The sequence below is a fragment of the Uranotaenia lowii genome, chromosome 2 (genome assembly GCF_029784155.1).
Source record: "Uranotaenia lowii strain MFRU-FL chromosome 2, ASM2978415v1, whole genome shotgun sequence".
NCBI lineage: Eukaryota > Metazoa > Arthropoda > Insecta > Diptera > Culicidae > Uranotaenia > Uranotaenia lowii.
In genome coordinates, this window is record NC_073692.1 from 320586679 (window position 1) to 320614627 (window position 27949).

The 27949-nt window shown below is 42.1% G+C and overlaps 1 protein-coding gene across 2 annotated transcripts; it reads right to left on the reverse strand.

Moving 5' to 3' along the window:
• Positions 1 to 547: 547 nt before the first annotated feature.
• On the reverse strand, positions 548 to 27949 carry LOC129744068 (tyrosine-protein kinase Shark). 2 transcript variants are annotated; one of them, XM_055736415.1, is made up of 8 exons: positions 27836 to 27949; positions 26560 to 26870; positions 16934 to 17030; positions 6155 to 6639; positions 4593 to 6095; positions 3813 to 4527; positions 1774 to 1945; positions 548 to 1706 (listed from the first exon to the last, which is right to left on the reverse strand). In XM_055736415.1, the coding sequence occupies exons 2-8, from the start codon at positions 26587 to 26589 to the stop codon at positions 1364 to 1366; spliced, it is 3345 nt and encodes a 1114-aa protein (XP_055592390.1). In that variant the 5' UTR covers positions 26590 to 26870; positions 27836 to 27949; the 3' UTR covers positions 548 to 1363. The 2 variants fall into 2 exon arrangements, with proteins under 2 accessions (XP_055592390.1, XP_055592392.1); XM_055736417.1 differs by lacking the exons at positions 26560 to 26870; positions 27836 to 27949 and adding an exon at positions 17305 to 17593.

Here is a 27949-nt window from a genome sequence, read left to right on the forward strand (position 1 = left end):
TTGTTAGAGAAATTCCGTATGTATGCAGCAGTTTTGTACGCTGTATAGTTGTGAGATACCTGGAGACTGGAGGTTCAAAAAAAAAATATTGTGAGGAACTTCAAGAAGTTGTGAAGACATCTGCCATAGTGAAGATCGTCAAGAAATGCCTATATTAATGAAGTCCTTGCAATAGTGCGACGAAATAGGCGAAAGATTTCGCCATATCGAATCAAAGACTCCGTCGGCTCCGACGTCCACATGGCGAGAGAAACGTGCATCGGTGATATCAGGAATTAGTCACCTGGTACTTTAAATTGCAGAACATTTACAAGGTTCATTTTGTGTCTGAAGTAGCCTATGAACCTGATTTGTCTTAAAGGTAAATTGAATGCATTTGAAAGAAAAAGCATGTGTTTTGATCAATTTATCTGTTTGTTTCAATGTAGTATTTCAAAGGTCAGAGGGAACATTCCCAGGAAAATTCATCAAGTTGCTGCTGGAGGAGCAGGTGGTGGAAACATTACTTCTTTTTGGAAATGTCATCGAAATCAAAACCAGGTAAGTATGTGAATAATTTTGTTATAATTTTTTATTCATTCCATCGACTGTTCAGACAAATCTCACTATTCACATTTCTTATTGGGTTTGACCGCAGACAAACACACGTAACACTTCGTAGTTATTTTCTTCGGAACTTCAACCTTAGGCATTGTAGGCATTATCGCAATCAAACTCTTATGAGTATTACGTTTTATGCTCCATCACGTAGCAATGACGATAGTGTTACGCCTGTTTGTGATTAGATCACACCACAAACAGTATGATTTTCATCTTTCAATCATTATCCGTTTTATTAGCACTTTAAAAGAAATCTAGTTTTTAAAACTTACAATTGCAGCTTTAACTTTACGTTTTAAAAAACACTCAGAAATACAATCAATCTGAAATTGGAAAGGCACGACAAACCAAAATACTTTTTTTTTTAATTTAATTTTGTCAGTTTTTCCTTCCCGATGATGTACACTATAAACAATTAATCGTTTCATATGACACAAACTTTTGCTGTAGATTAAACATATATCCATTTAAAATGAAAAAGGAATGGCGTTAGAGCGTTAAAAGAGGTAAAGTTCCGTTTGTATGAATGTATGTAGGTTATTGAGCATGATGAATCCACTTCTTCAGAGATGGCAAATAAATATGAATGGTTATACTAAAATAGGACAAAAAATTTGAAAGTGGAGTCGAACAGTAGCAGTAATAGTGGGAACCTAACAATATGTAATTAGTTTGCATTCATAGGAGTTGTCTATCGGTGTTTCCGTTGTCGTTTCAGTACGTCTGTTTTGCTCATACGGTTTTAATACTTGAAGAAGGATATCTATCGGAGCACATTGGCGTTGATTTCCCGACCGGTTTGGACCATCTCCTGCAGATTTTGATACTCGATATCGTCGGCGAAGAAACGGGTCAAGAATTTGAAGGTTGGCCGTGCCTTCGGGTTGTAGTTCCAACAGCTTTTCATAATTTCAAACACCTTATCGGGGCAGAGGTCCGGCTGCGCTAGCCGCTGGTTATTCTCGATCAGTTTGATCACATCGACGCCCTTCATATCGTGGTACGGGGGCGCTCCGAGCGAGAACATTTCCCACATTGTGACACCGAAGGACCATACATCGCTGGCGTGCGAGAAGGTTCCGTAGTTGAAACTTTCCGGAGCGTACCTTTTTTTAATGAAAAAAAAATGATATCGTTAAAAATAGGGATAGAGTCAACGGGATAAAGCATTACCATTTGATAGGCCACTTTCCACCTTGACTGGCCCGATAGTAATCGTCGCCAGCTCCAATAGCACGTGAAAGCCCAAAGTCGGAGATTTTCGCCTGGTAGCGTGATGCTAACAGAATGTTCCTCGCTGCTAAGTCCCGATGGACAAAGTGATGTTGCTCCAGGTACTGCATTCCTGTAAAATGAAATCAGCAAAATTTTCGCGTTAAAAATCGTTACAGTATCTATATCTTTGAGGTCGCACAGAAGCAGCTCCATTGTTTCCAGAAAACAAAAAAGTTCTACCGAAAGTTCAACCTTCGCTCAACGTAGTATCAATGTGGCGGGATAAGGATCCAGACGGGCGATCGTGAGGTGATCAAAAAATAGAAATAGCACCTCGAACGTGTGCTGTGACAGGCTGCGACCGACACAAGACGGGTAGAAAATTGACCTCATCGGCGAGGGTCACAACGATCGAAGCTGCGAGGATAAGACTCCTTCGCAGTGGAAGTTACTGGAAAAGAATTATTCCTCGATCGGGAAATACCGCGAGTAGTGTGGCTCTCGACACCGGGCGAGTCATTTGGGTTGGTGTGGGATGACGTCTTCGTTGGGAATAATCCGAGTCGTTACATTAAGACAAAGCGCGTGTGCTGTAATCGGCACGAGTCTAAAATAAGCTGCTCCCGACCGAAAACAACAGGTAAAAGGTGGTGATCTGTTTCCTCTTGAGTATGTAGTCAATCCTACCAATAGAGTGAAAAAAAAACCAAAGAACTCACCAACTGGGTGAGTGAAGAAATAGCGCTGCAGAAATTTTTGAGAAACAGAGCGAAACAATTTTTGTTTTCTACAGGGTCGTTGTTGAGGAGCTAAATTCCCATTTTGAGCCAATCAGCTAGTACGTGGCCAACAGACCCTGCTGCAGGCAGACGGAGGTGCTCCGGGCAGTTGGTATGCGCCCGTGGAGCAGTGTTGCCAGTTCCTTTGATAGTCGTCTCGTCGAAAAAGCTGTGATATTCCTGTGCCGAATCAACTGTGATATAGATGTTGTTCGTCTTGTTTGTCAGTTTGTACGCTAATGTAGGAAATACGGGCCCGTAAGTAGAATAAAATAATGTAAGCTAGCCTTGGTTTTGAAAATGTCCTATAGCTAAATCTCGAGTCGTTAGAGGAGAGATCGGGCCTTGAGTCGTGCAGAGAAGAGGTATTTATACGTTAAACTCGAGTCAATGCGAGGAAGGGTCGGATTTCGAGTCGTTAGAAGGCACTTCACGTACACCGACTAACGAACTAAGGTGCCTAGAATCCCGTGACGGTAAGGTAAGGACTCGACTATCGTCACTTCACGTGCGGCGCAGAATAAGAGCTCATGGCCTCGAGTCGCCAAGAGACGTTTGTGTGGGAACCTCGAGTCGTTACGAGGAGATGTCGGTTCTCGAGTCGTTAGAGGATTGTGCCACTCCCACGATAGTTCGGGGTGGAAACTAAAGTCCGCGGCCTCAGGTGGAGTATACGAAAAAGGAGGTATACATGGAGTATATCCTGACCCTGCCACACAAACCCAGAGCAGTAAACTGAAAGGACGCGGTAGCTCGCCGTAACTTGGGGTGCAATCGACGTCAATGAGGATTCTTAACGATGATTCCACCAGAAAGGGTTGTCACACCACACCACCTTTTTATTGGTTTCAAAGCCGATTACGATACGATTAACCTTGACGAGCTTTTATGGGAAGCTGACCAGACTGACCCAGGCTCCAATACATGGAACCAGGCGATGTGTGTACATTTTGCGTGATTTTTTGGTGCTAGAAGGTGTTGCTCGTCTAGCGGTGGGCGAAGTGTGGGACACATCTTTCCACAGCTCCAAGACAATATGTAACATGTAAATGACGCTCATTAGACCGATAGTCCTCTCTGGTCACAAGAAGTGGACACTGCTCGGAAAGGACCTTGCGTACACTCTGAGTATTCGAGCGACGAGTGCTAAGATCTATCTTTATCTTAACTCCACGCTACTATGGAAAACCCTCTCAAAACAAAACATCTTTAACTTACCGGATGCAATCTGAGCTGCCCAGATAATCAGTTCCAACTTGGGATTGATGGTGTTTTTGTTCGTCAGAATGTAGTCCAACATCGATCCCAGTGGAACCATTTCCTCTACCATCATGAGCGGCGGTCCTTTACAGATTCCAATCAGCTTAACGATGCAATGGTGCCGCAATCGAATCATCACACTGGCTTCCCTCAGGAAATCTACCCGATTTCTTTTTCCGTGGCTTTCGACCAGCTGTTTGATGGCGACCGGTAGAAATTCAGCCGAATTCTGTCTGGATCGGGTCACTGGCACAGGGTAGTCCGAACCAGGTTCCAACTGGCAAGGGGCCAACAATCCCTGATAGACGTAACCGAACTCGCCTCGTCCGAGTATTTTCTGCGTAAGGATGCATTCTTTGGGAATGAAATAGTTCGGTCGGTTGGAAATGCTTCGATTGAGACGTTTGGCATCCTCATCCTGTTGGTTCTGGATAATGGAGAGGAATTCCGAGTCGCCAGATTGAATGCTATCCCGGCTGGTAGTCGATTGGCTCGAGTTCAACCGTTCAAATGGTCCACCAGGTCGGAACGCGTGCTGCAGAGCTGGTGGTGGACTGGTCGGAGAAGCGCATTCCTCCACCGATAGGCTACTGATGATTGGGATGTTCCGAGTGGCCACGTAATTCGTAGCCATTGGTTTTGGCGGAAGATTATTGTTTTCCGTTGGCAGAGGCTAAAATGAGACAATCATGAGTAAGGAATTTCAAAGAAGGGATTGGGGTTCAATCCAATACTTACAATTGGTGGCCTTGGAGCAGGAACGGCCGGTGGTGCATCAATGAAATAGATTTCCTCGTTACTGTTATCCAGCTGGCTGGTATCGATGCCCAGATCTTTATCACTTTCGGTGAAATAGTCGAGAGAGTTCGTGGTGGGGAAGTTGGTCGGTGTAGCTACACTCGAGGCATCCACCGATCGCCTTGGCGCCAGCGGTGGAGGAGAGCTAGGGTGATCAGCAAGAGCATTGTGGTTGTTGTTGTTGTTCATTCTATCCATCAGTATGGATGGGTGTATGGACGGGATGGCTGGAGGTTCTCCAATATCGATGTCTACGATGGCACAATTGTTACTAGGTATGTTGTACACTTCTCCTGATTGATCCGGAGAGGTGGCTGACGGGATAAAATCGGATGAAAAACTAAGTTGTTGTAGCACCTTGGAAGAGCTGACGTGGGCAATCAGACTATCACGGTTCAGTTGGCACTCGTCGGCCGGAGGCTTCTGTCGCAGTTTGCTTTTACGCAAACTTTTAACACCATCTATGATGATGTTTTTCTTCTTCTTCAACGTCGAAGTGTTTGATTTAGCTTTGCTCTCGTCGATGTTGGGCGATGTTTTTGGAGTAGTTTCCCCTCTATCGGGACTCCGGTCGAACAAACCAACTTTGTTCATTTGTGCGAGAATAATATCATTCGGGACCGAAAGGTTACGAGAAGGAGCTGCAGGGTGTTGGGGCTTTGGGATATTATTGTCACTTGATTTGCGGAAGTAGGACGTACTTCCATTACTGGTGGAGGAGAAACGTGCGCTGGAAGGCGATGACGCTTCAGAAGTATTCGATAGTCTAGGTTTGGTTTTTGGTATCGTGGAAAACAGCGGGATCGGCGGTTTAGGTTTCGGTGGCACCGGATACTTCAAATTGATTTGTAATCCATCAGAAAAACGACCGTAGTGTTCTATGAGATGTTCTAAGGATTTCATGAAAGGACCATCATCAATGTACAGGTAGTTTTGCTGTCTGCGAATAATAAAATGCCTCGCTTCTCCGTCATAGAGCAACGTTAGCACATCGACTCCATGCTTTGATGAGTATCGGACCAAATAAGCTCCTGATGCGTCCTTAATATCGGAATGATTTTCTTTATCATCTTTGCACAAAATGGGAGCCAATTTAAGAGCGTGTTCGTTCAAAATTTCAACCGCAACGTTTCGATCGAGGGTGCCGTGGTACCACTGATTTTTATGAGATGCAGGCGGTGAAGGTTCAAAGTTCGTCAGATATTCAACTACCGCTGTGTGTCCTCTGTCCTTTGCCATATCTACGGGCAAGAGACCAAACGTTGTTCGAGGCATATGAGGAATCTGTCTATTAAGCAGATATTTTATTGCATCAAGGTTTCCATTCATCGCAGCCTCATGTAAAGGAACAAATCCTGTGTCCTTATTCCGTGCCTGAGGACTAGCTCCCGCCTCAACCAAAAGCTCTACCATTTCTAGTCCATCCGACCGCCGACAAGCGTACTGAAAAAAAAAACATACAAATTCAATCTCTCAAATTTTTTTTTATCCGATCCACTTACGTGCAACGGCGTGTTTCCTTCCGCATCTCGGTTGTGGATGTTCGAGCCCCGTTCAATGAGTTTCTGAAGAATTTTGGCGTCCGCATTCAAGCAGGCCAAATGTACTGCCGTCTGTCCGTCTTGATTTTTTGAGTCAATGTTTCGGTAGCCGCATTTCAGTAGCTCGGACACGATGATGTAGTTGTTCTCCTTGGTAGCTCGGTGCAACAGATTAGTCGTTCCGTGACGTCGAACGTCCGGTGGCGGAGGATCCTGCCGGCAGATGGCCTGCAGTCTCGTTACCAGCCCACTTGACGATTCCCGGTAGTGCTCGATCAGCGAATCCAACCCGTGGATCGGCTCGTGATCGTTGATGGAGAAGAATGCATCGTCGCCGTGCCGGCGAATTTGGTAGTGCACGACCTCGTTCTGGAAAAGCACCGACAGCACGAAGTCACCCTCGGACGAGTTGCTTTCCCGGACCATGAAGATGCCGTCGCCATTCTCTGAAAGGTTTACAGATAAAGTAGATATTACTTATGGTAAGATCATGTGCGGCCCTATATCTGCTACTCTGGGTCCATAGATACAGCTGGTTGACTACGCGCTAAACCCCACCAACGGGCTTTGACCTTGACCCTATCCGGGACATTGGTGAAGATGAGATTTTATAGGAAGGTAATTCTCGCGCTAGGCCCGACCTCTTCTCTTATCGACTCGTAGTCTGGCCAATCCCACTCGGAAGTGAAGTTATCCTACCGGCGGCGAGTTATCAGCGGGAGTCGTGTCTACTATGAACTCCACAAGCAACTGCGGTCGAGAAGACTTAGCCCTCGCACGAAGTGTAACCTGTATATTACGCTCATTAGACCGGTTGTTCTCTACGGGCGCGAGACATGGATATTGCTCGAAAAGGACCTGAGTACACTCGGAGTATTCGAGCGACGAGAGTTAAGAATCATCTTTGGCGGCGTGCAGGAAAATGCAGTGTGGAGGCGAAGGATGAATCACGAGCTCGCGCGACTCTATGATGAATATAGTATTCAGAAGATGACGAAGGCTGGCCAGATAAGCTGGGCAGGACATGTTGTGAGAATGCCGGACGACTGTCCTGAAAAACAGGTGTTCGCTACGAATCCGGTAGGAACAAGTCGAGCAGAGGCGCAACGAGCGAGGTGGTTAGACCGAGTGGAGCGTGATGTGGCGAATTTGGGATGTCCAAGAAATTGGAGAACGGTTGCCATGGATCGAGTGAGCTTTAGGAATTATGGTCGTCAAGTTATGTCGTGAGACGGATTAACGAAAACAAAAAAAAAAGTTTTCCTACCACGCACGCGATTTACACACATAGGCTGTAGATGCATCAACTTTGAAGTTTCAACTACTTATATATAAAAAAAAATAAACTGTGGGGTCGACCGCCCCCCTCCGATGGAGTTAGTCTACTCCGATCGTGCTACAGCCTTTTTCCTAGAAACTTTAGGTTTTTATATCACGTTTCTTTTCTTGCCATGCCTACATGTGTGGACCACATCACAACTTTACGGACAAATCAACGAATTCCAGGACTCTTCTGCTGGTGTTCGTCGATTCGAAAAAGCATTCGACCTACTTAACCATGAAAACATCTGGGCGGCTCTAAGGCGACGAAAAGTCCCAGGGAAACTAGTCCATCTCTTCGAAGCACAGAACGAGGCATTTTCGTGCCAGGTCTTGCACGACGGTGTCTTGTCCGAACACTGCTACTATTTATAATCGTAATGGATAAGATTCTCACTGGATCGATTGACTGTGCAACGAACCGAGGATTACCGTGGAATCCTTCAACAATGGAGCATCTGAACGACCTTGACTTGGCTGACGATATTGTTTTGCTCGCCCAAACGCAACCGGATATGCAGAGCAAACTCGACGACCTCACCGAAAGTTCCAAGGCAGCAGGTCTCAAAGTCAATGTAGGAAAGACCAAGTCGATGGAGATCAACACAGGAAATCCCTCCAGTTTCATGGTAGCTGGGCAACAAGTTGAGAAAGTGGAGTGCTTCCAGTATCTTGGTAGCCAGATAACGCCTGATGGTGGTACCAGGAAAGACATCGAAACCCGGACCAGAAATGCCCGATTTGCGTTTGAGAGTCTCCGCAACATCTTGCGCTCACGTCAGATATCTCGACGAACGAAAATTCGAATGTTTAATTCAAACGTCAAATCCGTATTGCTGTACGGGTTTGAAACTTGGTGCACATATGCGGTAACGACGCGAAACATGCAAGCATTTGTGAATCGCTGCTTGCGGAATATCAACCGCGCTTGGTGGCCTGGCAATTGGATCTCAAACGTGGAACTTCATCGCCGGTGTAATCAAAGGGCACTAGAAATCGAGATTCGTGAACGTAGGTGGAGATGGATTGGGCACACGCTGCGAAAAGGTGAGATAGAGATTTGCAGAAAGAGGCTTGAATGGAATCCAGAATGACATCGAAGGAGAGGCAGACCCAGAAACTCGTGGCGGCGAAGCCTAGCCGCTGAAATACGAACTGTCGACTAGAGTCCTGACTGGGACCAAGTGAAGACTCTGGCTCCGGATCGGGAATATCTGAGTAATAATAATGTGTGGTAATAATGTGTTTCAAAGAACACTCGTGTGTTTCAAAGTACACACTACCACACGAGTTTGGTAAAGGAGCAGAGTAAAAAAAAACCCATGAACACGTTCAGTCTCTTAAGGGTTTCCTGCAGGAAACGAACATCGATTGCAGCGAACGTTTCCCACTCACTTTGAATGCTCGAGCCTGTTGTTAATTGTGCGTTCAATCAGGAACCATCAAAAGATTTTATAAAGTCTTATTCGCAACAAAAAGTTATACGAAACAAGGTTCCAAGGTATGAATTTTAAGGTCAAACTTCTCTGCACCGAAGTATGTTTATTCATCAACTCGTTGTGAAGACCTTGTTGAAAGAATTGATCGAGCAGATCTGAAGGTCAGTCATATCTGAAAGAGTCAACGTAATACTAAAATTACTTTTAGTGTGCTAGCATAGAGTTACCATCATAACTTAAGCAAACCTGTGTTGTTGAAAAAATAAGCTCAAATACCTCCTCCAGGACAGTAGATCTAGTGAGAGTGTATAAGGTTGTCGTCTGTGTTGACGATCTGCTTATCATTGGCGATCAACTGAAACTAGTGAAGCAAATCAAGCTGCTCTTCTATCAAGTTTTACATAGGCAAACTAGAGAAAGGAGTATAACTTTCAATGTCCTTAGGAGGTTTTCTTGAAGACATTTCAATGTAATTCCGCAAACCCAATGAGGAAGCCATGTGCAATAAGTGAATACGGCAAACTAATAGCACTGATCATACTGACAGGACACTTAAAGCATGGATCACTACAAATCTGGACGCACTATTTATTTTACCATAGTGCTCCTAGTTGTCGGATCTGGAATGTTTTGGCAGCACTTTGTAGAGGAATGTTTCTTCTACCAGTGCTGAAAATTTCATTACGATTAGTTTTGTTTCAAAAAAGTTACACGTGATGGAAGCCGCGAGATGAAAATAAATTTTGAACACCCACGTCAAAAACCCGACGTGGTCGGGTTCAAAAATCGCGAAATCGTTAAAAATGGTCAAATCAACCGTGTGTAGCGTTCTCAAACGTTTCCGTGAGATGCGTACTATAGATCGGCAGGTTCATACCAAGCGTTATAGTGGACCTAATAATCAGAAACTGCATTTGAAGGTGTTGAGAACGATCAAGGAAAACACAGGGTAGTCGGACTATGACATTGCCAAGAAATTCAACGCCGACCGGTGCACCGTCAGCAAAATTCGTCTACGCGAAGGAATACGATCCTCTCGGACCAGTAAGCAACCAAACCGGACATTGAAGCAGAATTTAGTAGCCAAAGGACGTGCCCGCAAGTTATACAAAAAGATTCCAACGAATTTCGACGGATGCATCCTCATGGATGACGAAACGTACGTGAAGATGGATTTTGGGCAGCTTTCTGGCCAAAAATTATGTAAAGCCACTGCAGTGGTGCACTGCACTGGTCATGGTGATGTCCCCGGCAACTTCAAATTCGTTTTTGCTGATAAGTGTGCAAGAAAGTATTTGATCTGGCAAGGTATTTGCCATTTCGGCCTGCGGACGAAAAATTCCGGTTTTTGTGAAAAACAAGACCATGGACTCCGAAATTTACAAGGAGGAATGCCTGAAAAACTTTTTTTTTCGTACATTAGTGTTGAAACACGTGGTGTTGAATTGCGTCTAGATCATAGTAAGCGATTCTATGTTAGTAATAAGTATGTCATTAGAAATAAATTTAATCCTGTTCTAACTGCCAAGCAGAGTAGTTTGTTCTACGGCTCTCGTCCAAATACCAATAGGTTATGGGCCTTTTGAGAGTTCGTGAAGAAATCGAAGCACATCAAGAACTGAAGATTTGAATCATCAAGCAGTTTTAAGATGAACGGTCAAACCAATCCGAATGGAGTTAATGCGCCGGGCGCCGGTCACAGTCGCAGCCAGAATTCCATGGCTCTGCCGTCGATCGAGCTTCTGATGGGACGAGACAACTGGTCAACCTGGAAGTTCGCTGTGCAGACATTTTTGGAGCTGGAAGACCTGTGGGAAGCGGTCAAGCCGGGTCAGAACCCTGACGGAAGTTTCGAGAACGTGGATGCAGATAAGGATAGACGAGCACGTGGGAAAATTATTCTCCTGCTCGATCCCGTTAATTACGTGCATGTGAGGGACGTGCGAACCGCTCGAGAAACGTGGTCACGCCTGGAAGCAGCATTTGAAGATTCCGGATTAACCCGGAAAGTTGGATTGTTGCGAAAACTCATCACAACTAATTTGGATTGTTGTGATTCCATGGAAACCTTCGTAAACAGTGTCATAGCAACCGCACATCAGTTGCGTGGCATTGGTTTCGATATCAGCGACGAATGGGTGGGCACGTTGTTGCTTGCTGGTTTACCTGAGGAGTATCGCCCCATGATTATGGCGCTTGAAAATTCGGGAGCAGCGATAAATGCGGACATCATCAAGACCAAATTGCTGCAAGAAACGAGAGTGCCATCGTCTGGTGTTGCTTTTGCTGGTAAAAAGCATGGTCACAAACCGAAGCTCGAGGAAAAACCATCATCAAGCAACGGTCCCAAGTGTCGACGATGTGGAAAATTCGGTCACTTTGCCAAAGCATGTACTTCGAAACGCTCGGGTAATGCTTGGTGCACCGTTTTGTCCACGTTTGCTGGGGACGACAACAGCTGGTACTTCGATTCTGGAGCATCGTGTCACTTTGCAAAGTCGGAGAAAAATTTGCTGAATGTCAAGAAGTCCAGCGGAACGGTAATAGCAGCGAACAAAGGAGCCATGAAAGTAGTCGCCACAGGTGAAGTTGAAATTTTGCCCGAATGCTGTCCGAAAGACCCTCCAATTGTGATGCACGATGTACAAGTACTTCCGGAGTTATCGGCGAATCTGGTGTCGGTCAATCAAATTGTCAAACGGGGGCACACAGTGACGTTCAACATCGACGGTGTCAAGGTTACCAACCAGGAAGGAACGGTGATGGCGACAGGAAGTCGTGAGCGGAACCTTTTCAAGCTGAATCAACTAGAATCGTGTGCGTTGTCATGTTCGTCTAAAACAAGTCCCGAACTTTGGCATCGGCGCATGGGTCACCTCAACTTTAGCAGCCTGAAACGATTGAGAAGCGGTTTGGTGAATGGTGTCAATATGAGTGATGCTGGAGCTACAACCAACGACGAAAACTGCAGAATCTGTGCGATGGGAAAACAAACCCGACTTCCGTTCAGCAAGTCTGGTTCGCGTGCAAGTGAACTGTTAGAAGTGGTTCACTCTGACATCTGTGGGCCTATGGAGACGGAATCGCTCGGTGGCAGTCGTTACTACCTGACTTTCACTGACGATAAGTCTCGCAGAGTTTTCATCTATTTCCTGCCGGAAAAATCAGCTGACCAAGTATGCAGAGCATTCGACAATTTTGTTAGCATGGCAGAAAACCAAACGGGAAAGAAGGTGAAAACATTACGCACGGACAATGGCAAGGAATTCATCAACAAGCAATTGCAAGATCGTCTGCGTCGTCGAGGAATCCGTCATCAAACAACGACGGAATACACGCCGGAGCAAAATGGACTGGCGGAGAGGTTGAACCGAACCATCGTGGAACGGGCGAGGTGTATGCTTTTCGAGTCCAATCTACCGAAGAGATTCTGGGCTGAGGCTACCGGAACAGCAGTTTATTTGATCAATCGCTCTCCTACGAAAGGCCACGGATCAACGCCAGAGGAAATGTTCAGCGGCAAGAAACCACATCTAGGTCACGTGCGAGTGTTTGGTTCGCCGGTGATGGTTCATGTTCCCAAACAGAAACGACGGAAGTGGGATCGGAAAGCTGTGGAGTGCATTCTCACTGGATTCGACGAAGACACGAAGGCCTACCGAGTGTGGAATCCGGAGTCGAGGAAAATTGTTTTTTCTCGAGACGTCACTTTCATCAGTGAGAAACCCAAGGATCCAGCCAGCGAAGCACGCCGCCCCAAGTTGGTACCGTTAAACTTGAGTGGCGATGTGCAAATCGATGGGACCAAGGTTGAAGGTAACGACGCCGATGGTGAGCCGAACGATGTACCTCCCATGGACGAGGTCAGCGACGATAGTTTTGTTGAAGCAGAAGACAGCCAAGAAAACTTCCCATCCAGTGACGTGACAACCTCTGCGCTCCCCACGCAAACAGTTTCAAATCCGCCCGTGTCACAGGCGTTGAGGCGAAGCGGAAGGGAGCGCGCAATTCCAGGCAAGTTAAAAGATTTTCTTGTTCCGAGCAAATATTTGTCCTCCAATCGTTTTACAGCAATCGAGGGAAGTGGTACAACCAACCAAACGATGTCGGTATCCAAACCAGCGGCGAACCATGCTGAGCTGGGACTGGTCGCGAGGCGTACAGCGGATAGTGCTGATCCACGCACACCAACCGAAGCGTGGGCCGGACCGGATGCTGCCTTGTGGAGAGACGCGATGGACGAGGAGTACCGTTCTTTAATTTCCAACGGTACCTGGGAACTGGTCCAGTTACCCCCAAATCGTAAGGCTATCGGTTGCAAATGGCTGTTCAAAACGAAGCAAGATGAGAAGGGCAACATCGTAAGGCACAAGGTCAGACTGGTCGCTCAAGGATTCACCCAGAAGTTCGGGGTGGACTTCGATGAAGTTTTTGCCCCGGTCGCAAAGCAGGTGACATTCCGGACGCTGATGACTGTGGCAAGTCGTCGTGGTATGATCGTGAAGCACGTCGACGTGAAAACGGCTTACCTCAACGGTGAACTGGAGGAAACCATTTTCATGCGCCAGCCAGAGGGGTACGCTAAAGGAGGAGCCAACACAGTCTGCCTACTCAAGAAGAGTCTATACGGGTTGAAACAGTCGGCCCGTGTGTGGAACCAACGAATAGACGGCGTTTTTCGAGATATGGGGTTCAAGTCGTCCGAAGCTGATCCATGCCTGTATACTCGAAAGCGGGGCAATTGTTTCGCCTACATTATCATTTATGTAGACGACGTCCTAATTGCCACACAAACGGAGAAGGAGTTCCAACAAATTTTTGCCGTGTTGGAAAAGAACTTTGCGATGACGAATCTTGGAGATGTCAAACATTTTCTGGGAATCGACATACGACGAGAAAATGGAAGCTACTCGTTGTGCCAGCAGAAGTACATCCGGAAACTCGCAGCAAGGTTCGGATTAGAAAACGCGAAACCATCGAAAATTCCCTTGGACCCTGCACACCTACAGCAGAAGGAGGAGGAGGAGGATGATCGACTTCCGAACAACAAAAACTTCCTCAGTCTCATCGGAGGTCTACTGTACGTGTCCGTTCACTCTCGCCCTGATGTGTCAGCCAGCGTGTCCATTTTAGCTCAGAAGTCAAGTCGTCCGACACAGCGAGATTGGCAAGAAGCGAAACGGGTTTTGCGTTACCTGATTGGAACCAGTTCACATCGCCTACATCTAGGAGCCACTCAAGCCGGTCTGGAAATGTATGCAGATGCTGATTGGGCTGGTAACCATCGTGACCGGAAATCTAATTCTGGTTTCTTGATACGATTCGGAGGAGGTGTCATTAGCTGGGGATCTCGCCGACAGACTTGTGTGTCCCTATCTACGACCGAAGCGGAATTCATCGCACTCAGCGAAGGTTGTCAAGAGCTAACTTGGGTGAAGAAGCTTTTAACCGATTTTGGAGAAGATACGTCCACGCCAATCGCCATCTTCGAGGACAATCAAAGTGCGATCAAGCTCGTCGAAGGTGATCGGATCGAGAAGCGGAGCAAGCATATCGAGACGAAATACTTCTACGTCCGAGATCTCCATGTAAAAGGTATTATCAACATGCGGTACTGTCCGACGGAAAACATGCAAGCAGATATTCTGACGAAGCCGTTGCAGCACCAGCGAATCAAGTTCCTGCGTGATCGAATTGGAATCATCGGAGATCTAAACGAGGAGGAGTGTTGAAACACGTGGTGTTGAATTGCGTCTAGATCATAGTAAGCGATTCTATGTTAGTAATAAGTATGTCATTAGAAATAAATTTAATCCTGTTCTAACTGCCAAGCAGAGTAGTTTGTTCTACGGCTCTCGTCCAAATACCAATAATTAGATCTCACAAAGGACTAGTTAAGTTTTCGCCAGATTTGGCAAGCTGCCACTACAGCTAGGAGGTTCTACAGTGGTATTGGACCAACGGGTGGATTTTGTCGAAAAGGACATCAACCCACCCAACTGCCCTCAATTCCGCCCTATCGAAAAATTTTGGGCAATTGTCAAGCAGAAGATGAAGAAGAATGGTAGGACGACTCGGGAAGCAACAGAGATGAAGAGATTGTGGAACAAAATGGCCGCTGAGGTCAGCGAATAGGGTGTTCAAACTATAATGAGTGATACTCAACCAAAAGTTCGAAAATTCATCAAAACAACATCGGAATAATTTTTTTATTATTTTACCTTTAAAGTGTAATAAAAACCCTACATTTCAAGTACAAAACATTTTTATTTCGTTTACATAGCTCCGAGATAGACCCGTTTTAATGCGTCCAGATTTGTAGTGATCCATGCTTTAGAACAAAAATTCGATCATTTTCTGGCTAATTTTTTTCGTAACATTGAGCAGGTTCCCAATACCGACGGTAGGTGGCGAACCTACCATTTTTCCGATACAAATGCCCTGTAGAAAAAATGTACCTGTTCAGCACGATTTTATCGTCTCAATTGCCAATTTTTTTTCGAAAGTTGTGTGGAACTTCCTAACTGGAATAGCATTTCTTCAAATCAATCGATGCGCACTCTGGAATCAAAATTGCGTACTGTTGGAAAAATTATCCAACAAACGAAATCGAGTGTCCAGTCAGTATGTTCAGTGCTAATAGCATCATGTGCTATGCTATTGACTTTATTGATAGCAACAGAAGGTATCTGTAATTTCGATTCGAGGGCAAGCTGAGACCAAAATAAGGTATAACAGAAAGCTGCTAGCATAATTTCGGCTAGAAATTAATTCGATAGCAAAACTGGGCATCAGTTAGGATATGTAAAGACAACTAGTAAAATATTCGAATAATTGTTGAAAATTTGCTCGGTTGAAATTAAGCTATAAGACATGAATGATGTGTCAAAATTAATCCTATTTAGGTTAAACTTATTTGTACAAGTGGCTGCCATGATTGTTGTCAGTTGTTTTGCAAAAAACAAAAATAAATGAAAATTCTTAAAAAATATAAAACAGGTTTTTTTTACAGTAAACACTACCAGACAATGAGCAAACATTAACGAACATTAAGAATTTGTTCGGTAAAACAACCGATGGTTCGGTAAATGCTGCGTACGTATGAATAAAAAAAAATAAGAATTCCGTGAAATTTTACAATATTTCGGTAAAATCTTACCGAACACTCGGTAAACGAATGTCAATTTGATAAACTTCTAAAGTTTGTTCGGCAGATATTACCGGTATTTCGGCAATTTTTACACGAATAATACACGCCATAATCATAGTCCAATCAATCATAAAAAAACGAACAAATTCGAGATGAATAGAAGGGAAAAACAAAATGTACTACATACAATTGTACAACCATACATCAATTTGAATCTTGGAAAGGTTTACTACCTTTTGCTTTCTTTTACCCCATTACTCATTGCGAAAAATACTTTATCACGCTTGCATTATCAGTTTTGTCTAAGCTGCCGGTCTGGCGTATCACTGTTTGCGAAGTGATTTCCCCACCGTAGAGAGATCGAGCTTCATTGCAGTTTAAGAAGATGCACCATAAACCGGAATGAATCTCAATTGAGTGTCTCGTCTCAATCTCGTGCAGTGGAAGGATTATTCTGATATGAATTTATATGAGCATCACCGAAATTGAACCACAGACAACAGACGTGTGTTGTCTTGAGCAGCAACAACTTCCATGTTTGTTGGCCCCACTGAACTCTTTGTAAACTTATTCAAGTTAAGTTTCCCGAAAAGCAAAATTGAGTAACATGTATGTTTGTCTGTGCATGAACGACGCAGAAGCCCAAGGATAGAAAAAATATCTAATCGAACGCATATAATGCCAACTGCTGACCAGTGAGATTCCAATTGGTGATGTTGTTTTTTTCTGCTCCCTAATAGCCATGCATGCTATGGGACCCGCACTATACCTACTTATGTGTGTTCGAATGAAGCTGCGTGTTTCTCTTTCTTTCGGAAGTCTAGTACATACCTTGTCGCAGGATCTCCTCGGCACGATCACGAGTGATCTTCCCATGGAACCAGCACAGGTTCTCCTCCCGATTCATCCTAATGATGTAGGATTTAGTCTGAAAAAATCAAGAGATAATTTTCCTTAGAGTAGTGTATTCAAATATAGCTTATTTCTTTTGCATTGATTCAACTACATCATTGACTCGAGATCATTATTTTTTTGCTCGCGTCATTAGAATGGAGCAATTCGATTAAATATCTCATGACCTGATTTTTATTGCTAAGAAATGTGTGGCGTTGATATTCGACATCCTTTTTAATGATCTATTTTGTCTAAATCATAACACTTGCTGCAAGTAAGAAAATAATAAGGGAAAAAAAGGGCCTTACCAGAGTTAAATCTCCACACTAGTGTCGACACACAATGGTCACCACCCTCTTCCAGCAACGTCACTCAGGGATAGTTTTTTGCAAAACTTAATTTACACATTACAACCAATCAAACCGAGGTAAACTTGAAACTATCGATGTACTACGGAACGTAAAGATAACGATAAAATCAGAATCAAAGCAAGGAAATTAAAACAAAAGAGGAATTTTTCCTCATTAGTGCAGAGAATGAAAATCTACGATAAACTTGCAGCTACGACATCACCACTTTCAGTGAATCCAATCGAACTTGACTTAAAAATGCAATACACCCATACACAACCCAATCCATCCATTCATTTTTCCTGCTGTTTCTCATATGCTATGCTGGCTGCTGCGGGCTGGAATTTTTTGCACCAATACACATGGGTAGGTAACGTAAGATTACTCGTGCCATCTCCTGCTGGCGCACTGATGTTTTCAAGATTCCGCATTGGGGCGAAAGAGTAGGCATGGGTGATTGTAGAAGTCACACAAATGAAGAAAAGCTCATGAATGGATTGGCCCTGGTGGTAATTTTCAAAGGTTTTACACAGGCAGTCAAAAGTGTTGAGATAAATCCAAAAATCATTTTAGACTTATTTTTACAATAAAAACCAAACTTATTTATTGTTATTTTTAATTACAATGTTTTCCATGAAGAAACTTTTTTTCAATACATTTTTATGTGTAGAAGCTAAGCACTAATTTTAGTGGCTTGTGTCAACGTAAGAACTTTTAGCTACACAAATAACACACGACGTATTACAGGACACGACACTTAACGTTCTTACTAACTGAAAAAAAGAACTAAAATCACCTTTTTACCGACCGGTTTCGGGCTCGATGTTGCCTTCTACAGGACGATGTCCGACTGATTACGTAGAAGAAAAACACTAACACAGTATCATACTATCGTATAGTATTCGTCGAAGGATGGTTCGATTTTTAAACATTTTTGTTGGCCAAGGCGGAAAGCGGCGAGAGAATAGTCTTCCTCGTTCATTAAAGGCCTCTCTGAAGTTTTGATGGGGGAGAACTGTACAAGACGCACCAGCGAGGTAAAATGGCCCATGCCATTCTTTCTATAAAACCTAACCTTTGGCTTCGAATGGTGTTTTTCTTCATTTTTATTGTAGCAAACGAGCTTTTACATCATTTTTTAGATGAAAAGTTCACAAAAACGACTCTAATTCTTAGAAACAGAAGAATTAATGGATTGTGCCTAAAACTTGTTATTTTTTATGGTTAACATATAAGGTTTTATGGTAAACCAGTCTGCGCTATCTGATCCAACTGCAGCTTTTCGTTATAACACTCGTATGCACTTTCGAATGGCTATTAATATTTTATTATATTTCACTAACTTTCCACAAATTTTAACTAAAATTAATCATATCAAAATTGGGGCAGAATGCCCGCCAAACCACGTGTTTTAGGCTAATATTTTGAATGCTGTTAACTTTTGAGAAAAACCAAATGTCAAAACAAAATGTCTTTCTTTTCATTTGCTGACTCCTAAATTGCGATAAGAATGCATAATTACATCAAATTTCGTCCTTGTTTGAGTTAAAAACGTGCACCAATATTTGACTCGAAAAAATTATCTGCCGCCATGTTTGCCGCGATATCAGTCAAGAAATTGAATTTCGTTGCCTACCTGAAGGCGTTTTACCTATAAGGAAATAAAAAAGTGAATTTTGAAAAGCAAAATTTTCGTTAAATTTAGCAATAAAAAATGATTTTTTGCCAAAGTATGGTTAGTTTGCAAAATACGATGAACTTGTAATAAAAAATTTGATGTTTCAATTACTATATTCCGTATGATCTTTGTTCCATTTCTCACCACCCATTCGGAATGGTGCGTTCTGTCCACTAGTTTTGGCGTTCTACCCCGCGGCTTGTTTTCTGGCTGTTTAAGATTTTAACAAAAATATAACCAAAATCGTGTTTTTAACATATTATTTCTTTCTGATAAGATCTAAATATGATCCCTGAATCATCGTGAACTTTCAATTCGGTTCATAGATGATGGGTATCGCTGTAAATAGCGATTATGCTTAACTGGTGCGTCTTGTACAGTTTTCCCCTACATCGATTCTCAGACATTTAAATGCGACGCTTTCTATGGATCTTTGGAATGGTCGAATTCTGATTAAGTAGGAGCTGCTGGCAATGTGGATTGCGCTTTTGAAATTTTCTACATGAAACTCTACTTTGTTTTGAAAAACAACGTACCCTTGAATGGTCCTCAGAGATTCGAACAAACGAGACATCCATGGTGGAACTCTGAACTTATTTAGACGCCTCCGGAATCAGCTAAGAATGGTTCGTTTTTTTTTTTATTCACAAATTCGGTAAAATTTGCTACCGAAATGGTTTTTTTGAAGCATTTTACTTATAAAGTTTTTATGTGCCGGGAGTATTTTTTCTAACTTTTGATTATTAAGAGGGGTGCCGAAATCGTTACGGCGGATTATCACTTCCAAGAACAGTTTTCTTCAGGGTCCGGTGGTGGCTTCTTGTAGCTGGGGTTTCGACAGCTACTTCAGGTTTTTCATCTTCCTGGCCAGCCTTCTTTCTGGTGTTATAGGACCAGGCTTCCGAAAAGTACAGCTTTGCTATGACAGCTTTTTCTTGTCAAACAAACTGTTTCGGTTTTCCTTACCACTCGGTTCGCTGCTGTACCGTCGGTAACGAATCGAAATGCTTCGACTACATCGCACACGTGCGAGAACCCAGGCTGTATCTGAACAATCGGCTCAAAGCATGCGTTGCCGAAAATGTTGTGCTTTAAGCTGTAACGAACCCAACCGACAGTTCGATTTTCATCCCTTCATGCCTCCTGTTTCGAAAATAATTTCATCCAACTGTCGGCTGCAGGGCGTGACAGTTTTGGGCAGGACTGTCACGGGTGATTGTCATGCCCATACCGTACCCATCTATTCGCTCGCCATCTATTCGCACCGAGCAGCAGCATACGACCGAGGCGTAACGCGATGTGTGGTGCCGGTGCAGGTTAGGCGGAAAGGGGCGGGGAGGGTGATTGGGGTGATCACCACCCGCAGTAGCTTCAAGCAAAAGGAAAATACGTTCGTTCGAAATTTACTCGGCCCGAGCGAATCTCGGCTACAGTCGGACGGAGTAAGTAGTACTGTCATGCGAAATTCCACCCATTGAAAACTGTCACGAAGATATTCCCAAAACTGTCACGAAGCTTAAAAAATTCTCATATCCACCAACAAACTTTCGCAAGAGGTAAAAAAGGCATCGCTGTACATCGCACGACCGCTCCTTTTAAAACTGTCAGGGAAGAAATATTCGGGAAGCTTTCATCGACGTGCATGTGCGTCGTTCGCAAGAATACTGTCGTTCGCCAGTACTTTTCGGAAGCCTGTGTAGGACCCATCGAATAAAAGTTTGTTCTAATAAATAGACGAAACGAGCATTAGAAGGTTCGTAAATGTTACAATCGAAATCGCTCTGAAATTCATCGAGGTCACCTGTGTCATCTGGAACGTCAGTTTAAAGATTTAAATGACCTGCTCCACCGACAATATGTCTTGCGTCTCCAATAAAATCAGAGAAATGATCCGTCATTGTTTTCTACACAACATGGATTCGTGAAGATACAGTCCTGTAATAGCTTAGAAAATGATTGCCAAGTGGATTCAATCTATATAGACTTTGCGAAAGCATTCGACCGTATCCCGCACAGAATCCTCATTGCAAAGATGGATGGACTTAGTTTCCTAACTTGGTCACTCGATTGGAATGCATCATACCTCATTCACCGTCATGCTTTCACAAAAATTATATACGCTCGATCAAGAACATTCGCAACGCCATATGGAGTACCGCAAGGAAGTCACCTTGGACCTCTTCTGTTCGTAAATTTCGTGAATGACTTGTTTCGAACGCTGCTCTATACCAAAGACCTGAAGCTGTTCAGAAAGATTATCAGTGCTGTTGATTGTTTTGCTCTACAAACTGATATTCGAAAATTAGATAACTGGTGCCTCTTCAATGGACGGCAATCGTAAGAAACTGTAAGTCAACTTTACTCGTGCACGTAATTCTGTGAAAATCGTAAAACCAAAGACTTCGATGACTTTTATGCGCTCAAAGTAGTTTACTGCTCCTCTGTTCGTAGCATTGTGGGCTCCCTCTCGGAGCACACTCTGCTACCGCCTTTAACGTGCCCAGCAAAGCTTCGTAAGGTACGCTCTTCGGAGCCTTTCCTGGAACAAACCACTTCGGCTCCCGCCTTATGAGCAAAGGTGTACCCTGATAAGTATGGCTTCACTAGAAAAACGTCGGACCGAACTACAACAAGTTTTTATTTTTGACGTCTTCAAAAATTCCTTTGGATACCTTACTACATATGACCGAAACCATCCCTACGATGAATGTTGTGAACTTCTTAACTCAGTGTATCATCTTTTTAATTTTGATATTGTGTACGAACTTAATAAAGTTGTCAATCTTCGGATCGATGCTAGGTGGTTAAGATTATTCACCACGTAGTCTCTGCAGCCGGAACCTGAGGTTGTTTCTCATTTTATGCAAAAACTACGGAGAGAATATATTTTTTTTTTTTTCTCGAGGGATTTTAAGCATCTGTGGCTTATTCATCCCGACGGAGAGAATATAGCTTACAACAAATTAATTTAACATCTAATTTTCATTAATATGCATTTTTAGCGCGATAGGCGCCTTTGAGTATGCAAAGAGTAATCAATATGTACACAATGTGATCAGTTGTTTTCAAACTTTTTCACTCACCGCCCCCTTTTGCAAAATTTTTGAGCTCAACGCCCCTCTGGGCAAATTTCTAGAAAATCTAAAAAAAGATAAAATAGATCGTTGAATAATCATTCGGTTTTGGCTTTATGTTGTTGTAAGACTTAACTCCAAGTTCTTTAAAATTTATATGAGGCCCGCAGAGCCAAAGGGTTAGAGAGTAATATATGGATAAAAATAGTCAATTTTGATTTAATAATGTCGAACGATTCTTCATATTTAAAACTATATTTTGTTATTTTTCAGATTTCTTTTAATTTTTTTTCTATACTGTTTCATTCGAAATAAAAATGCAAATTTTGGAAAAATATATGGAAAATGACCAAACATAACAACTTAAAACCGTGTTTTATCGAAATTAGCTTCTATGCACTTATACCCTCTTGGCGCCAAGGGCCTCATATTGCTTCAAACCTCCAGTATTCTATGTAAAGTTTCCTGGACAATTGCTTAAACTAATTGATTAGTTCATTGGCGAACAAAATTCTATATTCAGCCGGTGAATAACGGAAAATATAGTATTATTTCTTGATATCTGAATTTGAGTCCTGTTCAAAGTTATGCTGCATTCACGGGTTTTAAAGTTTAAATTTGATTCTTTTGACTGAATTCGGTTAATGTTAGTGATAATCAAATATATTAAAAGTTCACCCATAGCAAATGGCACATTTGAACTATGAATCGATTGAAATAAAGACGAACAAATAAAAACTTAAAATAAAAATTCTCTATCCTAACAAAATTCTTTCATATTTTCTTTCAAAAAAATATATCATTAAATCACAGATGGCGCCTTTTTACACAGATTTTTTCGAAGGTTTTTCGGTTTAGCAGGTTTTTTGAGTCAAAACAATTTAAAGATTATCAAGCATTTCTATCCAAAATAAATCTTTTTTAGTAAAACCAAAATTATCTTACAAAACAAGATCAACATGTAAAGCGTATACATAAACTGTGACATGTTTATTTTGCCTTTATCAAGAAATAATAATTTTTCGTTTTAATTGTCCAGAATGTTTTTTGAATCTTTGAAACTGTCTTGAAGAAAAAGTCGTCTCGTTGTTGGCAATTGAATAACAATCGATAGTGGTTAACGAAAGAACGAACGGGAAAACCAAAAAGTTCTCATTTCATAAAAGTATTTCAAAATGTTTTTGAAAAGTATCACCAAACGAAAACATCATTAGTTTGCAATAGATTTCCATACGCTCAGCCAACAACAAGACGACTTTTTCTTCAAGACAGTTTCATAAATTCAAAAATTATTCTGGACAATTGAAACGAAACATTATTATTCCTTGATAAAGGCAAAATAAACATGCCGAAACGTCGGATGTTGTAAATAAACATCGTTTTATGATTTTTTGAGACTTGAAACTGAAATCGCCGAGTAACTTTTTCAACATTACTGGATCAGTCGACAGGAAATTTAAATACCCCCTTCGATTTTGGCAACATCCGAACAAAACCGTTCGTATTTGGCAACATCCATAAAAGATGATTTTATTAGGTCACTGTTTTATGTTTTATTTTCATTTCAAATTAATCAAAATTAATGTAAAACGTAATATTAGCATGAAATTTTTTAATTTGGCCTAAAAATAATAGTTTAAGACAGTAAAAACATGATTTTTCCATGTTTTACTGCTTAAAACTAATATAATTGAACGAAATTGAAAAATATCATTCTTATATTATGTTCAACATCAATTTTGATTAATTTGAAACAAAAATTAAAAATAAAAAGCGACAAAAAAACCGTTCGATTTTAACAACATAAAATTTACGAGCGTGTTGCCAAAACGAACAGGGTCTGTAATTTAAAAAATCTTTTGGATACATTTAAGAAAAAAATTGTGATACTGAAACAAAAATTAACTTGCAGCTCTGTAAAATTATAGATACTTATGTTTTGAACCTGATGTTTAGTTCTGTAACGTAATTTCATTGTTTTGCGTTGAACTTACTCGTTGTTATTTTCAATCTTCGTTGTTTCGTGATTTGTGAAAATGTGAATTACGACTTCACCGCCCACCTGAGTCCTTCCAACGCCCCCCAAATTTTAAAATAGAACTCAACGCCCCCCTGGAAGCTCCTAACGCCCCCAAGGGGGCGGTAGGGACCACTTTGAAAACCACTGATGTAGATAATTTGCTTGAATGCGCACAAATTTCAAATCATGATTGTAAAGGATGTGTACGCGACTTTAAAAATGGAAATGGATTGTTTTATAATGTTTTTTTTTATGGTTTCTCAGTATCAGTATCATCTAAATACTGATATCTCTTCGAAAATTCCAACTTTTGCATAACCTCAACAAATTAACAGTATTTGATTGAACTGAAATATTTTGGGTTCCATCTACAGTAGAACCACGCTTATTCGAGGTAGCATGGGCCTCCTCAGATAATACGAAACATCTATATCCATTTCCTTCTGTTTTGCATACCATCCGGGCGCAAAGCTCGATAAATTAATGGATCTTGTATCAACCTGATGGCTGAGAGCTTAAAAAATCGGAGTTATATTGAATTTTTGGGTAAATGATCTCAATGTACTCTTTTTGGTGTTGCGGGATCTGGTAACCCTAGTCTACATCCGTCTTTCGGCTTGAGCAGTCCATCTGAATATATCCAAACATGCCACAACGGTAGCATTTCCTACCTTTTCGATTCAGCTTTTTTTGTTGGATTCGCTTTCTTCCAACTAAAGCAGTGTTCATTTCTGCTATCAACTCTTCCATCCGGTCTTATTCTTACGCTTACAGTCGCTGCTTGAACACTTCCATCGAAAAATTCTTTTTTCCAGACTTTCGGGGGCTCATCTGGTAATGTCAGAAAAAAATGCGACATCAGATCGCTCGTTTATAACTTTGCCGCAGCAGATTTCAACTGGCCAACCAGCTGCGGAATAACGTCTCTATAACCTATAATCTGAAGCTTTGGGTGTCCACAGCGGCCAGAAGAATGAGGATCTTCAAGTAAGTTTAACAAAAGTTTAGGTGAGGTGATTAAAACGAACACAAACACATACAGGATCTCAATGAAACATGATGTTTCCTCGAAGAGATTCCTTTTTTCTTAACTCTAAGCGTATATCTTTCGAGGATATGATGGCTAGCATCTTACAAATGCTAAAACCACCAACCCACCGAAAGTGTACTACACTCAGAAAAATACTATTATATATATACCATAAGATTCTCTTATGAAGTGGCGCCATAAGAAAAATCTATGAAATTCATAAGATTGTCTTATGAAGCGAATGAATTCTTCAGATGAACACCTGCTTCAATGAGAGGTTGTTGCTTTTCATAAGAGGGGCTTATGGAAACAGAAAATTTTAAGTTTGATGAGAAAATATTAAAATAATTGATGTTTTTTTTTTTTTTGTAAATTATTTATTTGAAACGGCTCATACCTTTAGGCTTTAAGGAGCCAAACTCGTTTTGTTTGATTACAATTGTGTACTTAGATCTAGTTCACTTTTTTTTTTGAAGAAAAAGAAAGATAGAAAGGGAAATATGAAAATAAAGAGAATTATAGTCGAAGATCGATAGCTTTTAGGAAAAGGTATATCTCGAACATATAGTCCAAGTCCATCATACCTAATACATCCCTCACTGGAACGTCGGGTGGTTTTCCTCGGGCCCGAAGGGAATAAATAATTGATGTTGAAAACGTTCAGTTTATTTTCTGTGTAATTTTGTTATTTGTTTACAATTACATCATGATCACCATAAGCAGCACATCACGGCACGGTTCCAACAGTCATTCTGCCGCACCCGGTCCATTGAACTTATCCTTTTCGCCGGTCAACATGCTGAAAAGTAAACATAAAAATATGGGTTAACAAATAATTGGAACGTTCACAAAAAATAAACTTACCATGTAGAATAACGAAATCACTTTCAACTTTGAGAAAAACTAATGGCTCCACAACTGGTTGTTGCTTGGTACGACGACGAGGCTGATGGAATGAATATGTTCATTATTTTTCACAATGCTGCTGCTTCTATTTTCCATAAGAACTTCGTATGAATATTGAAAGAATTTCATAAGACTCTTATGAAATATTAGTTTGGACACAAAAAAGCGGTTCATAAGATGTATCTTATGAAATTTATAATAAGATTTCCTCTGAGTGTATGTATGCCATGACCGGGATTCGATCTCACACCCCCTGGCTTAGAAGACTTGAAGGCTGTCCACTACGCCACGGGCGGTGGCTAAGTAGAACTGAACGGGCGGCGGCTAAGTAGAACATGAATCACACTTCTGTGTGATTAATGTAAGGAAGAGCCCAAATTTACACTATTACGTAAAAGTTACTGTTAAGTTATACCAACGCCTCGAATTTAACCCAGAATGTTAAATTATGTGATGGTTTAAAAAGGGTGTAACATTTCCTACTTTTATCATCTAAGGTTCTTACCTTTATCAGTACATAATCACTTAGAGGCATTTTGTCTAGGCTGCTCACGTTCTGATGAGTTACACAAGATGCCTCAACCGTTTCGAACTTTTCCACCCAACAACTGATAGGTATCACTTGCGTTCAATTAATGCTCTGTTAATTTATTATTCATCCCTCGACGAAACGATTCCCCCTATTAACGAGGTTAATTACTTGCACTTGACCAAACGTCGCGAAAGGTCCGATGTTTGTTATCACAACGTTTCAACAGGCATTTTCACACAGCATAATTTTACGCAGCACCAATTTATCAGTAGCACCTGGTGATGCTGTTGGAAAATGAAGGCCATAAAGAAAAGCAATTTTCCCTTTGCCCTGGTACGAATAACGTAGCGAGAAACGAGCGACGAGATTTCACAAACTGTTTATTAGCAGCGATACGACCGAAGACGGTTATCATGACTCATCTTTTTGCAGTTTGTCGTGATGATTTTTTTTTCTTTCTGTTGTTTTTCCTAAGATATAAAGGCAGGGCCGAGAGCGATTTGAAGATGTTTTTCCGGTGACCATACTTCAAGTTCCCTTGACCCCACTTAATAGCCAAGGTTCACTGGTGTGTCCGGTTTCGGGGATTGGCACGACCTTTTGATCTCCCTTGGATGGTCCAACAGAAACGTATTTCCCCGAGGAAACATTTCGACCGGGATATCCTATTTTCATGTAAATGAAGCCACCCGCTGTGCTCTGTCAGACAGTGGCCACTTGTAACAAAAAATATAACTATGTAGGATCCCCAAAACCACCCACACTGAACCAAATGAACCCCACACAAAACCTGGTGGTGGCGATAAATCTGCAACGAATTCGCCGGACGGTCTCTGTTAGACTAGTGAAGCGTGTCACGTTTTCACACGGCTCAGCTGCTTCCAATCTGTGCTGTTGCTGCTGATGTCGATGGACCACCACAAGAGCACATCTTTATGCTCCACTTGATAACAATGTGTAGCGTAGGTTGGAAGGTATATAACACACAATTTAACGCGCGCGATTATGTAGGATCAAATTGATACATGAAACTTGGGAAAACTCTCCGCCTGAGTTACCCACCGCCAAAATTTTCCTACGAAACTGACCAAGCAAAGACTGTTTTGCTCGAACGAACACCAGTATGCATCCTTATCTTCGGTCAAAGAAGGCTCCGCTCCGAGTTTTAACTGAGTTCCTCGCTAAGAGAAGCATGCAATAAACACATAATCAACCAGGTTCCGGTATCCAGACAGAAAACATATCTCACTTGGAAGCTGTAGGTATATAACCTGCAAAACACTGAAATCAGAAAAAAAACTTCTTCCAGACAAAGTTCTTCTTGCGCGTGGTGACTTCCGGCAAGGACGACGAACGAACGCAG

Excerpts from the sequence above, each read along its gene's own strand:
- LOC129744068 (XM_055736415.1), bottom strand. The coding sequence starts at position 26,589 with ATGCCTCTAAGTGATTATGTACTGATAAAG. Across the intron at positions 6,640-16,933 it reads CGAGGAGATCCTGCGACAAG|AGAATGGCGACGGCATCTTC; the intron begins GTATGTACTAGA and ends TAAACCTTTCAG. Across the intron at positions 4,528-4,592 it reads CTGCTCCAAGGCCACCAATT|CCTCTGCCAACGGAAAACAA; the intron begins GTAAGTATTGGA and ends GTCTCATTTTAG.